At 44.8% G+C, this 21180-nt stretch overlaps 1 protein-coding gene across 3 annotated transcripts in view; it reads left to right on the top strand.

Annotated features, from left to right (window-relative positions):
• The window catches only part of LSD1 (LSD1 zinc finger family protein), a 47295-nt gene that overhangs the window by 5420 nt on the left and 20695 nt on the right, over positions 1 to 21180 (top strand). For 2 of the 3 annotated variants that reach the window (XM_086781861.1, XM_086781859.1), the window contains 4 exons: positions 14935 to 15048; positions 15150 to 15259; positions 15780 to 15860; positions 17160 to 17198. In XM_086781861.1, coding sequence (XP_086637987.1) covers positions 14935 to 15048; positions 15150 to 15259; positions 15780 to 15860; positions 17160 to 17198 — 344 coding nt within the window. The remainder of the gene's footprint in view (positions 1 to 14934; positions 15049 to 15149; positions 15260 to 15779; positions 15861 to 17159; positions 17199 to 21180) is intronic. The other variant, XM_086781860.1, reaches the window with a different exon arrangement.

Below are 21180 nucleotides of genomic sequence, written 5' to 3'. Positions count from 1 at the left end.
CGTCAGAAAGGTCTTGTCAAAGCTTATGGCAGAGGGAAGGGGCAACAATTTGTCGTTCTCTTTGACATGGGTAGTTTAGAAGATGCCATCTCTCCGCAGTTGGCGACCAAGATGAAATGTGTCCTTGTGCCATATCATTTGGACGTGGACGGGTTCACTCCCGGCCTACGTACTTATATTTCTCAGAAAGCTCAACAATTTGCCTAACAATTTGCCTTCACAGTTTAGAAGGTCCAGTTTCAGGGGACTGTTGGATTATATCATCTCCAGAGGGTCTACATCACCTTTTTTTTCATGCTTGTATTGGCCATTTATGAGGCCCTGCATTGGCATATCTTAGGAGAGATTATTTAGTATTTTTCTACCATTTTTTGATATTTTTAGGCATTTTATGTAGCATTCATGCTGTCGGCTTGCTACAGCTGGCTGACCAACATCCTGAGGGAGTGTACAAGGGCTGGCTTCCTTTCCCTCAATTCATCTCATTTTTTAGCATTCAGTTGAGGTCATTAGCAGCTGCTACTGCTTCTCACCATTGTACAGCACCTACGGGCTTCCCTCGTGCTCAGATTTCAGCAACAAACATTAGTTTCCAGCATTTACAAGTCTTGTACTTGGGCCTACATTTGTGTTTTATATTTGCTTCACTTTCTTTCATGGTATCAGAGAAAAACGCTGACCTGAGGAGAAGAAAGCTGCGTTTTCTGTTTTGGAGCAGGATTTTTTTCAGCCCCTTTCTTCAGAGAAGGTTTCTTGTCAGAGGACATGGCTTCATGAGATTTCTCTACCGCTGCTCCTTCTCCTGTTGATTCTCCAGCACCATCACGGCTTGGATCCCCTGCTTCCACCACTCCACAGGTGATTCCTATTCCCAATCTTTCCTCTTTGAGTTTCTCTCATCCAGGTCTTACTCCCACCCCTACCCACATACCATCCTACAATTCTCCCCAAGTCAGTGACTCCATGAAGCTTACAGCAACCAACTATCATACTTGGTCTTTCTACACTCAGTTGTTGCTGGAAGGAGCCGGTGTGTGGATGGCTATCTCCACACCTCACTTGGTGGACCCTGCTATGAGAAGCATATTGGATGCTCGGGCTCATCTTATCATCATCCATTGCATGACTCCATCGATACAGGCACAGTTTGTCTCTTCCCGGAGCAATGCTAGTCAAGCTTATTTATAGGCCTTGAAAACAATTTGTGGCATGGCCTACCTACTGTCGGCTAGGTCCCCTGGGCAAATCCCCGTTCTTGCTGTAGGCCGACATAGAGATGCCTTCATAAAAGCTGGCTGACAACTTCCTGGGTGATTCCACAGTGTTCCTGCCCATGCCTAGCTGTTGTAGCTCCAAAGTCTGGTTCCAAAACCTTGTCTTTATTTGTTACCCTTGGAGGATCAGCCTGCACATGACAGTATCTCGTGTACAAATTAAGAAAGTAAAAAAAAAGAGTGTTTTTGTGTACTTGATTTTTTGTACGGGATCATGTTGAAGAAACTAATGTGCATGTAATCACTCTTAGTAATGATAGGTTGAAATTCTTGCAAGAGTACAATGATTGTTTTGCTGATGAGTTACAAAATGAATTACCACCTATACGATCGGAAGATCATCGCATTGATCTTGTGCCGGGTATCTCACCACCTAATAGGCCAACCTATTGTGAGTGCATCCGAAAGAGAGAAGATCATGAAGCAGGTAAATGAGCTTCTTAGAAGAGTTTGGTTCAGCCAAACTCTTTCCCATATTGTTCATCCGTCCCCTTGGATGAAAAGAAGGATGGATCTTTTCGTATGTGTGTGAATTATAGAGCTTTGAATAAGTTCACCATCAAGAATCGGTTTTCGATTCCATGTATAGACAAAATCCTTGACAACTTGGATGGATCGGCATGTTTTAGCTGAATTGATCTGAAGAGTGGGTATCATCAAGTGTGTCTGGTGCCTGAGGATTTACCTAAAACTGCTTTCAGGAGAGCATTTGGACTTTATGAGTATCTATCTTGTTATGACTTTTGGTCTTACGAATGCCTCGACCACATTCAATAGAATGATGGTGTTTCGTGGGCACATGAAATCTACATGTGTCTTCTTTGATGACATCCTAGTCTTCTCGAAGACCGTAGGAGAGCATAGAACTCACTTAGACTATTGTTTTTAAAGAATTTCATAAGCGTAAACTCTTCATAAATTCATAGAAGAGTGAGTTCTTCTTGTCAGAGATACTCTATCTTGGGCATACTGTGTCCAAAGATGGAGCGTGGATGGATCTTGCAAAGATTGATACAATTCAGAATTCAGAATTGGCCTGAATTGAGATCGGTGCATGAGATCCGTAGTTTTCTTGGATTATGCGCTTACTACCACGGGTTCATTCGATACTTTGCATGGATTGCTTCTCCTTTGCATGACTTGATAAAGAAGGTAGCTATATTCAAATAGATTGATATAGAGAGAGATGCATTTCTCAAATTGAAAGATGCAACTACACGTGGTCCAGTGTTGATTATTCCGGATTTACAAAAGCCATTAAGTGTCGAATGTGATGCATCTTGAAATTGCATAAGAGTTGTCTTAAGTAAAAAGAGACATGCTATGGCCGTAGATTGCATGATGTAGAGCTCTCTCTTGGCATTTATGAGAAAGATCTCTTGGTTGTAATTCATGCACTAACCATATGGAAACATTACCTTCTTGGGGTTGATTTCACCGTGAAGACAGATCATCAGAGTTTGAGGTATTTTTTTACCCAAACTAAATTGTCGGAGAAGCATATGAGGATGGCCAATTTCCTCTCTATGTTTCATTTTCACATGTTGCATACTCCTGGAAAGAAGAATGTAGTGGCAGATGCATTGTCACCAAAGCCGTATGTAGCAGCTATCTCAGTTGCCTCTCATGGAGACTTGTCTACCATACGTGATTTGGATGCTAATCTTGCCACTATTTGGGTTGATTTTTTGGCTGGTCATGCACATGCCTCATATGTGATCAAAGAGGGGTATCTTTTGAAGGATAATTGTCGGTGTGGTGTCTGAAGGTTTAGGATGAGTGCCATGCTCCTCCATATGCTAGTCATAGAGGAATAATACCTACTACGCACATGATTGAGCAGTATTTCTTTTGGCTAGGTATGTTGAAGAACATAGAGACACATGTACGTGCATGTAGGCAAAAGGCACCATGGTTGCTTCAGCCATTGTCTATTCCCACGCAACAATGGGAAAGTATTACAATGGATTTCATTATGGACTTGCCACAGACTAATGATGCTATTTGGATAATTGTGGACAGGTTTGGCAAGCATGCTCACTTCTTGCTGGTCAAGAAGACCATCAAAGCTGAGCATATGGTTAAGATATATCTTGCACGAGTGTTCAAGCATCATGGAATGCTCGAGTCTAAAAGAACGCGGAGTGCGGAGCACCAAGGGAAATAGAGGCGCAGCACGCGGAAGACGGCCATCAACCGGCCAGGTCCCCCCCCCCCCCCACCTGAACATCCCATGAGACCACCATTAAAGGTGGGGGATCATGGGAGACCAAGGGGCATTTTGCCCTATATAGAGGAGTTAAGTTGATCCCAAACCACTATGTGGGATTAATAGACTACCGCATGGAAGCATGAGAAGTGGAGGGTAAGAATCGATCCAACACCCCCCCTCCTGATGCGAAACACGAGGCCGAGCAAGAGCCGACCTTACTCTGATACCATGAAAGAATGCGGACCGCGGAGCACCAAGCAAAACAAAGGCGCAACACACGGAAGACGGCCATCAACCGGCCTAGTCCCCCCCCCCCCCACTGGCATCCCATGAGACCACCAATAAAGGTGAGATATCCGAGGAGACTAAGGGGCATTTTGCCCTATATAGAGGGGCTAAGTTGACCCCAACCCACTATGTGGGAGAAATAGACTGCCACATGGCAGCGTGAGAAGTGGAGGACAAGAATCCATTTCAACAGAGTCTATTGTAGGGGATAAAGATCCCAGGATGTAACATGCAGCGGAAGTATTCGTAATTAAGGATCCTGTCGCACAAGTCTTACACCGCCTTCTGTAGCCCGAGTTTCGTGAGTTTAGCAATCCACTTTTATGACTTCAAACTTTAAGAGATTTGAGAGAGAGAGAGAGAGAGAGAGAGAGAGAGAGAGAGAGAGAGAGAGAGAGAAACTAGACACCGTATGGGGTCCCGAATTACCCACTGAAGGGCCCCCTATCCCATTACCGAAATAGTATTTGCTTTATCTATACAAGATTAACCACAACCCCACCTCCCTCCACGTGGGCAAAGGAGGTGGGGCTAATTCAAAATAACCACTCCTCTTGCAAGCGTGAGGAGGAGCCAAATCTCACATCTTCCAATGCAATTTTGAATTTGAATCTAAGAAGATCTCATCTCACACCTTTCAATGAAATCTTTGTATACATGCTTACATACCTATAGATACACACACTTATATATATTATGTATGTATGTGTATCTATAGGTATGTAAGCATGTATATATAAATAGTGTACATGTGCATGTGCATGTGTGTGTGAGAGAGAGAGAGAGAGAGAGAGAGAGAGAGAGAGAGATTACATGTAAGATGCATTTATTTGAGAGTGAGCACACCTCACCACTCATCCTTACCATTAAAATTTAATCTAAAATTTAATTAAAATTATATATATGTATGTAAATATATTTGTGTGTGTGTGTGTGTGTGTGTGAGAGAGAGAGAGAGAGAGAGAGAGAGAGAGAGAGTTTCTATGTGAGTGTGTGTGTGCATGAGAGAGAGAGAGAGAGCCTGAGAATTTCTATGTAGGAGATAGTTTGTGTGGGAGGAGATAAGGTGTGTTTTCATTAGTGTATGTGCGTGAGAGTGTGTAGGGGGAAAGAGTGTGTGTTTGCATTAGTACATGTGCATGTGTGTACATGTGTGTGTGTGTGTGTGTGTGGAGGGGAGAGAGAGACACACACAGAGAGACAGAGACATGGAAGTCTATGTGTGAGAGTGTGTAGGGGGAAAGAGTGTGTGCTTGCATTAGTACATGTGCATGTGTACATGTGTGTGTGTGTGTGAGAGAGAGAGAGAGAGTTTCGACATTTGAGAGTGTGTGTTGTATGTGAGAGAAAGAGAGTGTGCATGTGTGTGTGTAAGAGAGAGAGAGAGAGAGAGAGAGAGAGAGAGAGAGAGATTACATGTAAGATGCATTTATTTGAGAGTGAGCACACCTCACCACTCATCCCTACCATTAAAATTTAATCTAAAATTTAATTAATTAAAATTATATATATGTGTGTAAATCTACTTAAGTGTGTGTGTGTGTGTGTGTGTGTGAGAGAGAGAGAGAGAGAGAGAGAGAGAGAGAGAGTTTCTATGTGTCTTTAACGCCGAAGATAGACTTTTTGGCGCTTATGTAGAGCCCATTATCTCGCAAAAGTTGCAAGACTTTCTCCACATCTTTCTCATGCTGCTCCGCAGTGGCTGAGAATACAAGTATGTCATCAAGAAAGATGAAGACACACTTACCAATGAGGATTGCGAAAATCCTAGACATCATTTTATTGATTGCGGGTGCATTGGTAAGCCCAAAAGGCACGACTAGGAACTCGTAGTGACCACACTCTGTTTGGAAAGCTGTTTTTGGAATGTCAGCTTTGAAAATGCGGACCTGATTGTAACCACTCTTGAAGTCGATCTTAGTGAAAAATTTTGCACTGTCTAAACGCTCCAAAATGTACTCAATCCTTGGCATAGGAAACTTATTCTTAATGGTGAGTTTATTCAATGCCTTGTAGTCTACACAAAGGCGTGCATACTTGTCCTTCTTTTGGACAAATAGGATGGGTGTAGCGAATGGTGAGGAAGAAGACCGAACGAATCCGGCTCGGAGGAGCTCAGATAACTGTCTTTCTAGCTCGCCCTCTAAAGTCTTGGAAAGGCAATAAGGGAACCTGCTAGGAGGTTCTGATCCAGGGACCGAATCGATATGATGGTCCTAAGGATGTGACGGGGGGAGACTGGGTGGGAGATCGTCCCTAAGCATAATGTCCTGATGTCTAGAGAGGAGGTCTGCTAACTGTGGGACTGAAGATGAGATAGTTGCTGCTACCGGTGAGGTAGAGGCTGTTTGAGCACGAACATAAAGTAGTGTCCCTTTTGCTCCCTCGCGGATAGCTCGTCGGGCTTGGAGATGAGAAATCAATGGGATGCCAAGAATGCTTCTATCCCCATGAATGATGATGGGCTCAGGAAAACCTTTACAGATAGTAAAAGTGTCATGCTCCCGATGGGGAATAGGCTCATATTGACGAAACCACTGGATTCCTAAGATCATGTCACACCCCAGAAGAGGCAAGACAATGAAATCTCGTTGAATGAGGCCTTTTGGACTTCAAAGGCAAACTGCTGTGCCGTTTTGAGATATGTGGGTGTGGAGACCAGGTGTGAACCCGTCCACATCCAAATGATATGGCACTAATGTGTAGCTCATCTTGTTAGCCAATTGGGGAGAGATGGTGTCCTCAGAACTGCCCATGTCGAATAGAACTACAAACCGTCGGCCCTTGGCAGAGCCGTAAGCTCGGATGAGGCTTTTCTGTGCATCATCGCTCTCACCCTCCTGCTTAGCATCAAATACCACGGATGGCATAGGATGCATAGAGGTAAAAGTTGAATTGCATTTGTGGTAGTAGGCGGGGCTTGAGGAGCTGGAGATGCTGTGGCAACTGGGGCAGAAGGAGCTTTGGAGGCTTGCTCCGCTTGCCATTTGTCGATGGTATGACAGAAAAAACATATGTTTTTTGACTGGTATTTCCGTTGCTCCTCTGGAGGAAGATAACCTCCAGTAATGCCTGCTTTAGCCTTTTCCTCGTAGGTTTTCTTAGGCTCCCTCTGAACTAGAGCTATTACTGTCGTCCTTCTTAGCATCTTTAGAAGATACATTACCTTTCCCTGGTTGCGCAGCAGATTGCTGTTGCTGGGGTTTGGTAATAGATTGTGACGACTACTTAGGCTTGTCTCCGTTCATCTTCATTTCTTCATTTTGAGCCAGAGTCAAAGCCCGGTCATAGGTACTGGGTTCAAAGTTACGAACTGTGAACCGGATATTAGGATCTAATCCACGAATGAATTGATCCATTTTGGCCTGCTTAGATAACCCTAATTGTTGTGCTAAAGTTATAACCTTTCCGGAAATCTAAAGCACTGGTGACCCGTTCTATTTGAGTCCATAGAACTCATCTGCTAGGCTGGTCATATACTGGGGAGGGAGAAATCTCGTCTTTAGGTTATGAACAAATGTATCCTAGCTAAAAGCTGTGACACTTGTTGTCTGGTCTGTATGAAGACTAGACCAATGCTGCCACCAAGTGATTGCCTCACCCATAAGGGTGGGGAGCCGCTACGTGGACTCTATCCTGCGGATCTGTAATCACAATTACCATCATACTTACTAAAATTTGGTTGAGTTCGAATGATGGTAGTTGATGTCGCGGGTTGTTGGCTAGTGGCACCTATGGCTGGGGAAATTGAAGAGAGGTGCTGATATCACAGATGTGTTAGCACATTCATCCCCACTTTCTACCCATTTCTGGTGCCCTTTTGGCCCCTTTTGTATGGCCCTTGATTGTGGGCCGGCCACCCCTTTTTTCCATATTTTTCTCCAGTCGGCCAGCTCATATGCTCCAGTCGGCAAACATATTCAGCCCCAGTCGGCCAGCACTACCCACCTATAAATAGGTGGGGCTGGCCTCTCATTTCTCATTCAGGCTTGTACATATTTTGCTCCCTCACTTGTGAGACTATGTGTGTCTCTTGCTTGGGACTGTTTTGCTTCAGTATATTCAGCATAGTTGCTCCATATCTCTCTCTCCCTGGCACTCTCTATTCAGCACACTCTAGTGGCCCTTTGCTTCCGCTCTGTGCACTCTTTCATGGTATCATCGCTCCGGTTCAGCGACTCCTTTGCTGCCCCAGATTCAGCCCTATTTTCAGCACCCTCTCCTCTGCGTTTTTCTCAGATTTGCAGCCTATTTGTTGCTGCGTTTTCTGGACAGCATCTGCTGATCACCTCCTCTTCAGATTGGCTTCACCGCTTGCAGCCATCAGGTAATTTTGTGATCAGTGTTTCATTCCATGTGGAGTTTGGATAGAGGCGGCCTGTTTTTTTCAGGACAGCAGCCCTTTTCTGGCTGCGTTTTCCTCTCCGGTGGTCGTTCCCTTTTGCAGAGGGGGTTTGTGGTGTTTCGGGCTTTGGTGGCACCCTTGGTACCTGCGGAGGACACTTATTCTTTTGAGATTGTGCGTTTTCTTGAGGAGAGCCCAAGCTACAGTCCTAGTTGATGCCTTTCCCTCTTGCACCCTCTTACAGCATATTCCCAGGCCCTGTGTGACTGCCTTTCCTCTCTATATCAAATCTGCATTTTTTTGCTTCCCTCTTCTGGTGACCTCAAGGTTGGAGGTACAGTCGACAGAAGCTTCTTCGTTTTTTGCTACAGGAGGATTTTGGGGTGCTGTCCAGCCTCTTAGGGCTGCGTTTTGGTGGGAGGAAGGGTCCTATATCAGCGTTTTCTGATTTGGACAGTTTTATCTTATGAGGGTTGGTCCTATTGATTGGATCAATGATGACAACTTCAGATTTGGCTCCCGTACCACTCTCTTGTTATTTCCTTGATGAGGCAGACAAGTTGGATGGTGGTAACTTTCAGTCATGGAAGTTGCAGGTTACTTCTATTCTCAGGGAGTATGGTTTGATGGAGTTTCTCTCGTACAAGAATCGGTGCTTGCCGGACCTTGCCTCTATGGAGGATGTGTGTCGGTGGAGGAAGACTGATAGACAGATCTATGGCTTTCTGCTCTCGAATTATCAGGATTCGGTTCTTCGACACTTCATCTATGCTCTTGATGATGCTTCTACTTTCTATGTGTGGCAGTTGCTTTGTGACCTCTATGGTGATGCCAGTGATCGACAGATGGTTTCTACTTCTGGGTGCTATGTGTTAGAAGTCATCTCCCATCTTTACTGAGACACCAGGGCCTTTGTTGTGGGTTTGCCCGCCCTTGTAGGTGCTTTTCTCATTTTTCCTCACTCCTCGTATTTTTTCCCATATTTTTTCCATTTTTCTTGGCTTGGGTGGATGCCCAGTGTTGGCAGGAGGGCCCATGAGCTGGCTGACTGATGCTTCAAGTCCACGACCTCTCACATGTGCTGCCGACTGTTGACAGCTGGCCGACTGGTTGTCTTGGCTGGTCGTGGAGGTTCAGGGCGTGTCGGCTATCCTTCTAGAGGTCGACTGCATCATTGGGGCCATATAAAATGGCCCCACAGCCCCTTGCCATTGTTGTATCATTATTCGGGATTCTTCTTGTGTATATGTAGTAGAGTTATACGCCTCTCTCTCTCCATTGCTGTTTTTCTGCACTGTGTTTGCTCGTGTTCCCAGATTTGGTCATCATCTCTGTTGCGTATTCTGACACTATGCAGCCAGTGATCTTGTGGATACTTCTTTTGGAGATGTTCTTGCAGCGAAGGATAGCGAGCCAGTTTTGCTCACTGCATCTGAGGAGTTTGTTTCTCATGTTTGAGGAGTTTGTTTCTCCTGCTCCTTCAGTTTTTGTGCATACTTCTCCTTGCGAGGATGATTTCTCTGGTAATGTTTTTGTGGAAGACAGTGGGCTATCTTTGCTCACAGCTTCTGAGGGTGATTTATCTTCTATTGCTTCGCCTCCGATTCTTTTTTCGTCAACCAGTGACCAGGATGTGCTGCTCGTTCCTTTGCCTTCTATGGAGGAGCCTGCTTCTACGCTATGTGATGCTATTGAGGAGGCTACTACTACTTTAGTTACCACTACTGTGAATGTTCCTATTTTCCTTACTCTGTGTGAGGATTTTGGATTGTGATCAGGTGTGTTTGTGACCGTGCTTGGGCCACCCTGGTACTTCCAGGGCTTGAAGGATTGGGATTTGGATTTGGTTGGGCTTGTGGAGCCCCGACATCAGTTTTCAGAGGGGGCAGTTGAGCTTACATCTTGCGATGCCGACCTTCGAGGAGGATGCTATTATATAGCATTTGGCTACTCTTGGTACACTGTTGGAGCAGATGGACTCTATTTCTTTTGAGGGTATTATCTTCTTGGAGCTACAGGCTTCTAGGGATTCCTGTGACACTGTGTTTACATTTGGGTTTGGCACCGATATTTGGAAGAGCACGGCTCAGCCTACATGGTTGTTTTCTTTTAGAGGAGCAGTGTACCTGGCAGCTTGTTCTGTTGCTTTTGTAGCTGAGTTGCTGTGGAGATTACTTTTGGAGATTTCTTTTTACCTGTTGTTGCTGCATTCTTTTGTCTTTGACAGAGGTTGACTTCTTCGGCTTCTCGGAGTTTGTTCAGCATCTGGTGCTGAGAGGGGGTGTTAGCACATTCATCCCCAGTTTCTGCCCATTTTTGGTGTCCTTTTGGCCCCTTTTGTATGGCCCTTGATTATGGGCTGGCCACCCCTTTTTTCCATATTTTTTGGGATTTTTCGTAGCCTATTTGGTATTTTACCAGTCGGCCAGCTCATATGCTCCAGTCGGCGCATATTCAGCCCTAATTGGCCAGCACTACCCATCTATAAATAGGTGGGGCTGGCCTCTCATTTCTCATTCAGTCTTGTACATATTTTGCTCCCTCACTTATGAGACTATTTGTGTCGTTTGCTTGGGACTGTTTTGCTTCAGTATATTTAGCATAGTTGCTCCATATCTCTCTCTCTCTGGCACTCTCTATTCAGCACACTCTAGTGCCCCTTTGCTTTCGCTCTGTGCACTCTTTCAAGATGCATGACCTCCTTTTCCCTTTGGTGCTCGAGTAACATACGTTCTCGATCGAGCTTTCGTTGGTGGTCCCGAGTGGTGTGTTCAGCTTGACGCTAGTCTTCTTCGATCCTGCGTTGGGCTTCCTCATAGTCCCGTCTATCTGCTTTTTCTTGTTGATTTCTTGCTTCAGCTTTTTCTTCTCTCCGTCGAACCTCGTCTTCTCTTCTTTGTTGTTTCATTTGAAAAAAGAGGGAGATGTAGTCGGGGGTTGCTAGAGGCAGAGGAGGTCGTACTGTTGTTGCCTCGTCTCCAAGAGTTGGAGACGCTCCATGAGAAGCTGGTTCTGAGCTCTGAGTAGAGCTATGGTGTCTGCGGCGGTAGTTAGAAGAGCAAGGTCTCCTTCGGGGGAGACTTCTTCCGGTTGATGTGTACTCTCCTCTGTAGACATCATGCTGAAGCTGGTGGTCGTTCCAGAACGCAATCTGACCATCCAAGGATGCCGTCATGCTAGGATGGGGTGTGTGTGGACAAGCTAAATTTGATACCAATGTAACATGCAGCGGAAGTACTCGTAATTAAGGATCCTATCACACAAGTCTCACACCGCCTTTTGTATCCTAAGTTTTGCGAGTTTAGCAATCCACTTTTATGACTTCAAACTTTAAGAGACCGTATGGGTCCCGAATTACCCACTGAAGGCCCCCCTATCCCGTTATCGGAATAGTATTTGCTTTATTACTTTGAAGAGACTAACTTTGGACTGACGATAAGCCAAACGCAAGATCTCGAAGGACCAAGAGTTGGGTTGAACTGTACACGGTTGTAGAAGCACCAATGATGACCAATCTCGAGCCTATGCACTCTTCCCAATGGAATGAGGGAAGGCTGCAAATCTGAGGCTGAGGTAGGGCTGATTGGGACTGTTTCTAGGCTGTGAATGAATGCTGAATTTTACCTTCACCAAAGTGCTGTAGCAAAACGATGAAGATAAGAATGTTGAAAACTGCTCCTATGCAGAAAACGTAAAGTGATCTGAAGGCTGAATGCTGTATGGTGATGTGTTTAGGGTGATGAAGGCTGAATGCTTATGCGTTGATGCTCCTAGGTGCTGATGGATGAAACGCTGAGGGCTGAGGTGCTGATTGCTTCAATTGCTTATGCTCCTTGTGCTGAAGGCCCAATCGTTGAAGGCTTGATTGCTGAATTATGATATGAATGATGGAATGATGCAATGCTGAACTATTTATATGCACTTTTGATGCTGGTTGGCTGGCTATAGAGCTGGTCGACTGCATCATGTCTTGTCTAAATGAATAAATATGGTAAAAATGCCAGTTAGATGCTCTAAAATATGGAAAAAAATACTGGAATAATATTGAATAATATTCTGATGCTTTTGCCAAGGTCTATGTGGTCTTATGTGCCTATGGGATGGATGATATGCAAAATGCAACCACGAGCCGATGCAAACCCTAAGGCTTCTATTGACTCTACATGCATGAATGAATCTCTTCAAGTGGGTTAAGAGACTTGACTGACTGACTGATTGACTCACTATGGCCGAGGAACGATCTACGTAGCTTGTGCTTGACTTATCCTGGGCTGAGGAATACAATGAGGTCACGGCGTACGACAAATATCATCCTAAAGGGTACATGCCTTTGTAAAAGCATCCAACTGCCAAAGTTTGCATGCCCAAAACGTGCATGCCCTTTTGCATCAGCCATATCAAATGTGGGAGTCATTGCATGTGCAACATAAGCAACTATGTCATATTTGTCTAACATGTATAACCCATGGCATAACGTACTAGATGCCACAATGATATCACCATCATTCCTATCATGAATTGTACATTTGTCATCAATGAATTCTACCACAAGACTTGCTCTTGTAATGGTACATTGAAAGCAAGTTTTTCTTAATGCCAGGTACACATAACATTCCTGATAGAGCAAAAGTTCCACCTTTGGTGGCACTGAGCACTATCTGGCCAACACCCTTCCTAGGATATGAAGAGTTGTTAGCATCTGAAACACTTTTGCCTTGGGTGCAAGCCCAAGAGAAGTAAACAAGTGTTTCCTCGACGTAATGTGCTGAGAGGTACCATTGTCAAAGTACCACACCATCCTCTTGTGTTGAAAAGCATGCGTTTTCTTGAGAGGGATCATAACTGCATGTAACAACAAAGGCCCACTCTTCTTGCACAAGGTTTGCAGATTGGTCTTCCTTCTTGGCAGTAGGGGCTGATTTGTCATCAACAGACATACTAGCATCTTTCTTCTTTTCCTTTACCAATCTCTTTTTTCACTCATTAATGTATTGACTGGGCTTTTGACAACAATTACATTTGCCTGCCTTCTTGGCTTCTGGAGCATCACTTTTGTTTGCACCTTACTTTCCCGATGGCTGTCCAAAATCAGCTTTTTGCTGAAAATCACCACGTGAAGATGCCGTCCCTTTTCCCTTACTTGCGGCTGCAAGTGCCTGATCCCGACCACGCATGCCTGACTTATTGGTCCTAGTTTGCTCTTCTTGTAAGAGTAATAGCACTAACTCTGCAAATGTGATGGAGTTGGGATTGCCCCTCATCGTCAGGTTGAGAGTGATGTGAAAATTACCATAAGAGTCGTGCAAAGAGTGAAGAGTAGTGACAAGTCGGCTGTCTGGAATTACCTCATCAATATCTGGTTGTCTAGAGTTACCTCATCAGTACCAATGAGCTGCTCTCTCAAATCCTTGAATTTTGTTGGGTGCTCATTCATGGAGTCACCCTCATTCATCTCCAATATATCTAGCTGCCTCTTCAGATGGGTGACTTGCTTCATTGCGAGTTTGGTAATGCATGCCATGCATTTTTTGCTGTAACACCATGTGTGACAGACAACCTATGATATTGCTTAAACATGAAAGAACGCGGAACGCGGAGCACCAAGCGAACAGAGGCACAACACACAGAAGACGGCCATCAACCGGCCGGGTCCGTCCCACCCAAACATCCCATGAGACTACCAATAAAAGTGGGGGATGAGGGGAGGGATTAAGTTGACCCCAACCCACTATGTGGGATAATAGACTGCCACATGGCAATGTGAGGAGTGGAGTGCAAGAATTCATTCCAACACCCCTCCTTGATGCGATGCCCGAAGCTGAGCAGTATGTAACACGCGGAAGCTCTGGGTAGTCTTCTTTCAGCCCAAAACACTCTTAGAAACCATCTGATGCAAAAATGCAGATATAGAGAGAGAGTAGAGGGAGAGAGAAGTGCTGGAAATTCAGTATATTGATATGGTACAAAAGGTACTCCTACTACAGCCATAGGCTGCCTTACATAAAAAGGTGGTAACTCACCAAAATCCTGTCCTAGATCTTGATCCACTCCCTAGTGGAATGAATGACTCCATCTATGAGCACTTGATTCCTTGGACAAATGGTAGACTGGCCGACTGCTGGTCGGCCAGTCCTAAATGCATTTAATGCTCCTTTTAACGCAGCCGACTGGTCTTTTCCTTGTTCATGATGCGCATGCTGCTGCCCCTGTCCTCTGGTTCAGCCGACCACGTCCATGAGCAGCCGACAGCCTTGTGTGCAGCCAGCACCACCTGTCCTGCAGCCGACAGCCATCTGATCCACGCCTGTCTCCAGTCTACACTGCCAAAGGTGCTCTGTGCTCTATCATCTTGGTTCTACTCTTTATCTGGCTGCCTCTTTTGGATTTAGCCCTGAAAATGTCCATGGCATCTATGATGCACATGACATAGTAGGAGCCAAGCTAGCTCTGATACCATGAAAGAACGCTGAATGCGGAGCATGAAGCGAACAGAGGCACAACACGCAGAAGACGGCCATCAACCGGCTGGGTCCCCCCCACCCAAACATCCCATGAGACCACCAATAAAGGTGGGGGATGAGGGGAGACCAAGGGGCATTTTGCTCTATATAGAGGGGTTAAGTTGACCCCAACCCACTATGTGGGATAATAGTTTGCCACATGGCAGCATGAGAAGTGGAGGGCAAGAATTCATTCCAACAAAACAATTTTTGATGTGCATGCATATGGAAGTTCAATTTATGCAGCTAACGTGATAGCTACTTTTGTGATATGCTTTGTATGCATGTGTGAGGTTGCTTGTTATTATGATCCAGGGACGGAGATGGCCCAACTGATTTGTGGCGGCTGCCGAACATTGCTGATGTACGCTCGTGGTGCAACAAGTGTGCATTGCTCGTGTTGTCATACTATCAACCTTGCAATGGAAGGTTGGCACAAGTTTTGTTTTTCTTGGAAAGTTTACTGGATGGTTAATTAAGCAGGTTAATATGCTTAATGTACTAGTATTGTTGTCTCTCTCCCTTTGCAGCCAACCAAGTTGCCCATGTTAGTTGTGGAGGATGTGGGACTATGCTAATGTATCCATATGGAGCCCAATCGGTAAAATGTGCTCTTTGCCAGTTCGTCACATCCATTGGGGTACGTCTCCTTAATTCTTTTGCTGTTGGAAAAGTGTTGTGATGTATTTTTGATATGCAAATCACAGCATGATGTTTATGGGGATTTTCCTTGGCAAGTCTTGTTATGATTCTGCAACTTTGGGGATCTTTCCCAAACCTAACAAAAACTAAAATTAACTCCATAAGGGTTTATTTATCTTCGTGCTACGATAATGTCATCGGTGCCCGTGCCCAAGTGTAGGCGGAGGCTTAAAGATATGATCTTTATGCCTCCACCTACTCTTTATGTGAACAAACCTTCGTGGATATTGATTTTTTGTCACTTCTTTAGATGTGAGGGGTACACACTCAGGGTCCAGCCTCTTACCTTTCTTTGAATGCACATTGGAAGGGGCTTTATCTTTTTTTTTTTTGTGTTTGGGAGTTATTGATGTGGTAAATCATTTTCTGTTATTGGAAGGCTTTGTTATTTCTTTTTTTGAGAAGCAAAGAACATTGTGGTTGGTGCTGTCTGACATGTTTATTTGTTGGTGCTTTAGATGAGCAATGCAAGGATGCCACTTCCAGCACAATGGCCATCCTCAAATGTGGCACCTGTGCAACCGGCTCCAGCTTTTCAGGTTCATGTTTTTTTTTTGGGTGAAGATCTGGTGGAGTTTGGTGATAGTACATGATTTTGTTTCTCATTCAAGGGGCAGTTTCGTGATCTGTCTTGCCACAGCTATAAGTTGCAAACTGAACGAAGAAACATCAAATTATTTTGGTTTTTGGTCCTTAAGCTGTGTCTTCTTGGCTGGTGTGGTTCCATGCTTGTTGCCTGCATTTCCCTGCCTCTTGCTCTCATAAGCCATGCCTTATGATTTTGTTATTCCCCATCACAAGCGTGTGCTTCCAATCTCCAATTTATTGCTTGTGGCCTGTCCCCTTATTATTAGGGCCCTCAAACTGCTTGGCTTTGTGGGAGTCCGTAGCCCCATAGTCGTGCACATGCATTTGAGCCTCTCTGGAGCTGAATCATGTACCATCTCTTTTGCTTGTCGAGTCATCTGTGGGAACGAGTTTCATTCCAGATGCTTTGTGTAGATTTAGTACGTTCTCAAGTCTTTGATTTGGCATGGGAATCAATCCTTTTGATCTTGATGGATCAAATCTGCATGAGGTTCTTCATGTCTTTATCTTCCAATTTTGCTAATTTGCTTGTCAAGTCTGGTGTTGTCCTTTTTTACAATGTGACCTTCAGAAAAAGCTTTGCAAACAAAATAATAATATGTGTGCAATATCTCCAGCTGTTAGTGGGTTAGTAGACAACTGCGTTGCTCTCAAGACTAGGGAGCCAAAGAACGACTCCTCCAGCCATACTCCTTTATTGAGGCCTTTGTACATGAACTACGTCAAGTACTCTTTGGCTCTCTTGCCTTGCTTTTGGGATCAAGAGATCCTCATTGTCCACTAGATCTGGCTGTTCTCTTCTTGCATGGCCATAGGTGGAGGGTCATTGTGCATTCAAAAGACATATGAAACCTGTTATATGATGCCCAACTGCTCCAGTTCTATGTCCACATCACTTAATTACCTTTGTGATGAGAGATGGACCAAATTCTTGAAGGCAAGCTTTGAACATTTTTTTCTACCTGCTTTAGCCTTTGCCTAATGATCATGTTGATACGTCACATCTTTCCCATGCTTATTTGCATGGTGCTTGTAAATGTGTGTGCATCGTGATTCTCTTATTAAATGCCTGTGGTATTTGCTCATAGGCCTAAGTCAATATATCATCGATAGTAGTAAACAGTAGCTTCATAAGAGTCCTTTTGATGGCTGAAGAAACGGAAATTATGTGACATGGCTTGTACCCATGGCAAAAACTCAACGCTTCGGAGTACCAAGCCCAAGCTGATTGTATTTTTGTGTGACTGTAGGAGGGTGGAATGAGAAACTGTGGATGGAAGACATTGGAGGTCTGGATTTGTCCCAAATTTATCAAATAAAGCTCTCCAAAACTTGTTGTCCGATCTAAAACGCAGGTCTTTGAATGGATACCAAAATACGATAAACAGATTTGTGACATTCTTTGCTGTCTTTTCCTTCTTGCGATCATGCCTGAAAAGAAGTGGCAGCAATCTTGGCAACGCTGCTTTGAGTTGTAACTCACTAATCAACAAGGGGTACCAGCTCTCCTAATGCCTCGACTGTTGTAAGAGCCATAACCGAAGATCAAAATTAGGGTTTTGCATGAGTTCAGTCCTTGCAACAATGTTTCAGTATACAAAGCAGAAAAAGCAAATTAGGGTTTGCGTTTTTAGGGTTTCAAGTCTCAACACATTTTTGCATATAGCATAGGTTTGCATTAGTTCAAACCTAGGTAGAGAGAGTCAGCCATGGGCACCGATTCATTGGACAACACAAGATTGATAAGTATATGGAAGACCAACCCGTATTCGCGTTTGGAGGTTGCAGAAAGAGACATCGAGATGATGGTTGTATTGATGCAGGAGATTGTTAGTGATAATGAGCTCTGGCAAGATTGGGAGAAATGCTTTGCATGGATTTTCGCGTACAACGTACCAGGAAGGACCCACCTAGGGTTGAGGTGCACCCAAGACCGAGGGCATGGTCTCTCGAAAGTAAGAACCTCGGAACTTATCGAGGACGCTCTCATGGAAGAGGAGATTCCAGTAGAGGCACCGTTGCTTGATGAACCAAAGTCCGAACAAGAACGCGAACCTTAACTTGAGGTAGATCTCGATTCTCTCTATAGGCATCTATGTCATGGACAGGGGTAGCTGGGGCACTTTTTCCCTCTCTAAGAGGTTTCTCCCTGCATGCACAGGAACCCACTCTATCTCACTATTGGGATTATGTGTGTGAAGGGACCTTTGTACTTTAGGTCAATCTCACTTATCTTTTGTACTAGCACATAGAGTTGTGCCTCCTCCTTGCTCACGACTACTTCACATTCTGTGTTTGTGTTGTGCATTGGTGCAAACCCTAACCCTAATCCCAACATTTGGTATCAAAGCCCATTTTTTTCGTCCATCTGCACACATGCGTCAGCCTGTACTCGATTGTACACGCACGAAGTTGTACGCGATTGTACGCACATGCAAAGCTGTACATGTTAGTGGTTATGGCACCCGTACATGTCCACGTCAGCATCCGTACACCTGCCACTCGTTCTCTAGTCATAGCTTTTCTTCAAGAGGGAAATTTTTTGGGGCTTTTGCGAAAATGGACATCTTGCAGCATTATACTTCGGGTGTTTTTTGAAATTGAGTCCAAAATCGACAAATTGGACCACCATTGGTACCAATTTTCGCAAAGTTGACTCCGAACGGCTCCGAAATTAGTAATTTCTATCCCTACACTTGAAATTTCAATACATTTTCAGGTTTACAGCAAGCAATGGGCCACTCCACAACCATGCATGTTGCATTCAGTGGATATTGCATTAACAGTGTGTTTGGACACTTGCAGTGTTTGAGCTAGATATTTTGTGTAGGTTATTCGGCATGTTTATAGCTTTGGACAAATTGGATGGGACTAACTACCCATTGTTGTGGGCATACATGATGAGGCACTTGTCGGTTGCCAAGGGCCTATGGGCTATGGTTGTAGGTGAGGAGGGCCAACCTTCCTTGCCAGTTTTGCAACAACCAGGTGCTCCTGCTCGTACAGGTAGCCAAAGCTAAGCTGCATTTGGCACTATGGGATCTTCTGTGACTTAGGAGGCAGCCACACTCCTATTGCGGATCGACGAAGGTGGGATGCCAAGGATGCACAAGCACATGCACTCATTGCCCTCTCAGTGAAGGAGCATTAGTCCTAATATCCGTTCTCGTGTCACTGCTAAGTTGGTTTGGATGCACTTGCAACACCCTACCAAGTGTGCAATGAGGCAGGAGTGGCCTATTTGAAGTAGTTGGATGTGTTGCATATGGATGAGGGTGACTTTATGGATGAGTACTTGACTAAGGTTAAAGACCTTCGAGAGTAGCTTGCCAACATTGATGAGAACATTCAGGACAACTCTCTTGTCACTTCTATCCTCAATGCATTACGTTAATCATATCAGGGCTTTGCCATAATCACTTCCGCATGGGACTTTTGTGGATGCCAATAGACTGCAGATCTACCTCTGATGGCCAACCAAGTGCCAACTACTAAGCTCTGATGGGCTACTTGCCATAGAAAGAGTGTAATCTTCCGTGCCCGAAAATTGTCCCACAACCTCTTCGAGAATTCTAAAAGAAACTGAGGGATTCCTTCGGACTCTCGTTGTCCTATTGCTGTTGGGGTGCCCTCAATCTTAGGCATTTGAATCCTACGGCCGAGCTGTGCAGTGTACTCACAGAAGGGGGTGCCAGGAGCCTCCTCTCTGGCAAAGGGATTGTGCCATGTCCACTCTCTTGGGTCCCACTTAAGGTGTGTGATTGGGCGGCTCTCCCATAACCATAGCTGCCAAAAGCCCCCTCTGGCCACCTTGGCTGGTGGAGGGTTTTGGACGTCGCCATCGCCTGCTGGCCACCACCGGCCTCTTGTCGTCAAGGGAGAGGCCCCATCGAGATCGTGTGCAAGATCCCGATTCCCTTCTCTCTCTTTCCTCACTTTCTATATCTTTATCTCTTGGAAACGTGGTTGAGTCTGTCATGGCACTCCCCGCTGGGCTTACAAAGAGACTGTTGCAACAGCCAATGACCTCCAACAAATATGCAAGAATGAGATGAGATATGAGGAGAAGGGTGTGCTCCCTTATATATCCCTCATATGAGCTAGTCGGCTAGCTGTAGCAGGCTGACAGCACTCGTGTAGCATAAATATGCTATAAAAAACCTAAAAAATAGTAGAAAAATCCTAGGTGATGTCTGCAATGCAGGGCCTTATAGAAATGACCAATACAAGCATGCAAAGGTACATGTAGACCCTCTAGAGATGATATATGTTCCAGCACCTCCTCTTCAGCACCAAAGGGGCGGTCCAATACCAGCACACTGAAGTAACCCCTCCAAAGTAGCTCTCGGAAGTGGTTTGGTGAAGAGATCAGCCACATTGTCCTTGGTAGAACAGTAGGCCAACCGAAGAAGTCCAAGCTCTATCCAGTCATGTACAAAATGATAATGCACCTCAATATGCTTGGATCGTCCCTGTATCACAAGATTTTGAGCTAGAGGAATAGCACTCTAAGAATCCGAGAAGATGGTAACCGAGGAAGTGTTGGCACAGCACAAATGCTCCATAATGTAATGAATCCAAAGTGCCTCAGTGGAGGAGAGAAGGTAGGATTTGTACTTAGCCTCGGTGGAAGAAGCAGCAATAGTCCTTTGCTTTTGAGACTTCTAAGAAACCAATCCTATACCAAGCATGAAGCAATTTCCAGATGTAGACCTTCGAGTATCAATGCAGCCTGCCCAATCAAAACGTGTGAAACCAACCAAATCAGCACCATTGGAATAGGTGATGCCATAATCTGAAGTACCTTGAAGGTAATGAAGAACTCTCATTGGCTGCTTGCCAATGAGACCTTGAAGCGGCTAATGAGAACTGGCTGAGAACACTCATAGCATAGGAGATATTTGGACGGGTGTTGGCAAGGTAAAGCAATGAGCCAACAATCTACCGGTACTCTGTGAAATCCACTGAGGGTGTATCATTCTCCTTGGATAACTTGGCATTGGGATCCATGGGACGAGAGAGGTGTATAGTCTGACAACCCGTAAAGTGTGAGCAGCTTCTTCACATACTTCTGGTGAGAAATGAAGATACAATCATCTTTCTGCCAAACCTCTAGTCCAAGAAAATAATGAAGAAGGCCAAGATCAGTCATCTCAAATGTCTCTGAAAGCTTGGAGTGAACTTGTGTGACCAACTCAGTATCTGAGCCATAAAGGATGAGGTCATCAACATACAAAACAATGACACAAATATCCCCATTAGAAAGAAGCA

This window comes from Cibotium barometz, chromosome 43 (genome assembly GCF_041138505.1).
Source record: "Cibotium barometz isolate CiBa-2024 chromosome 43, ASM4113850v1, whole genome shotgun sequence".
NCBI lineage: Eukaryota > Viridiplantae > Streptophyta > Polypodiopsida > Cyatheales > Cibotiaceae > Cibotium > Cibotium barometz.
The sequence above is the reverse complement of the archived record's forward strand: the minus strand, read 5'-3'. Positions and strand labels throughout refer to the sequence as shown.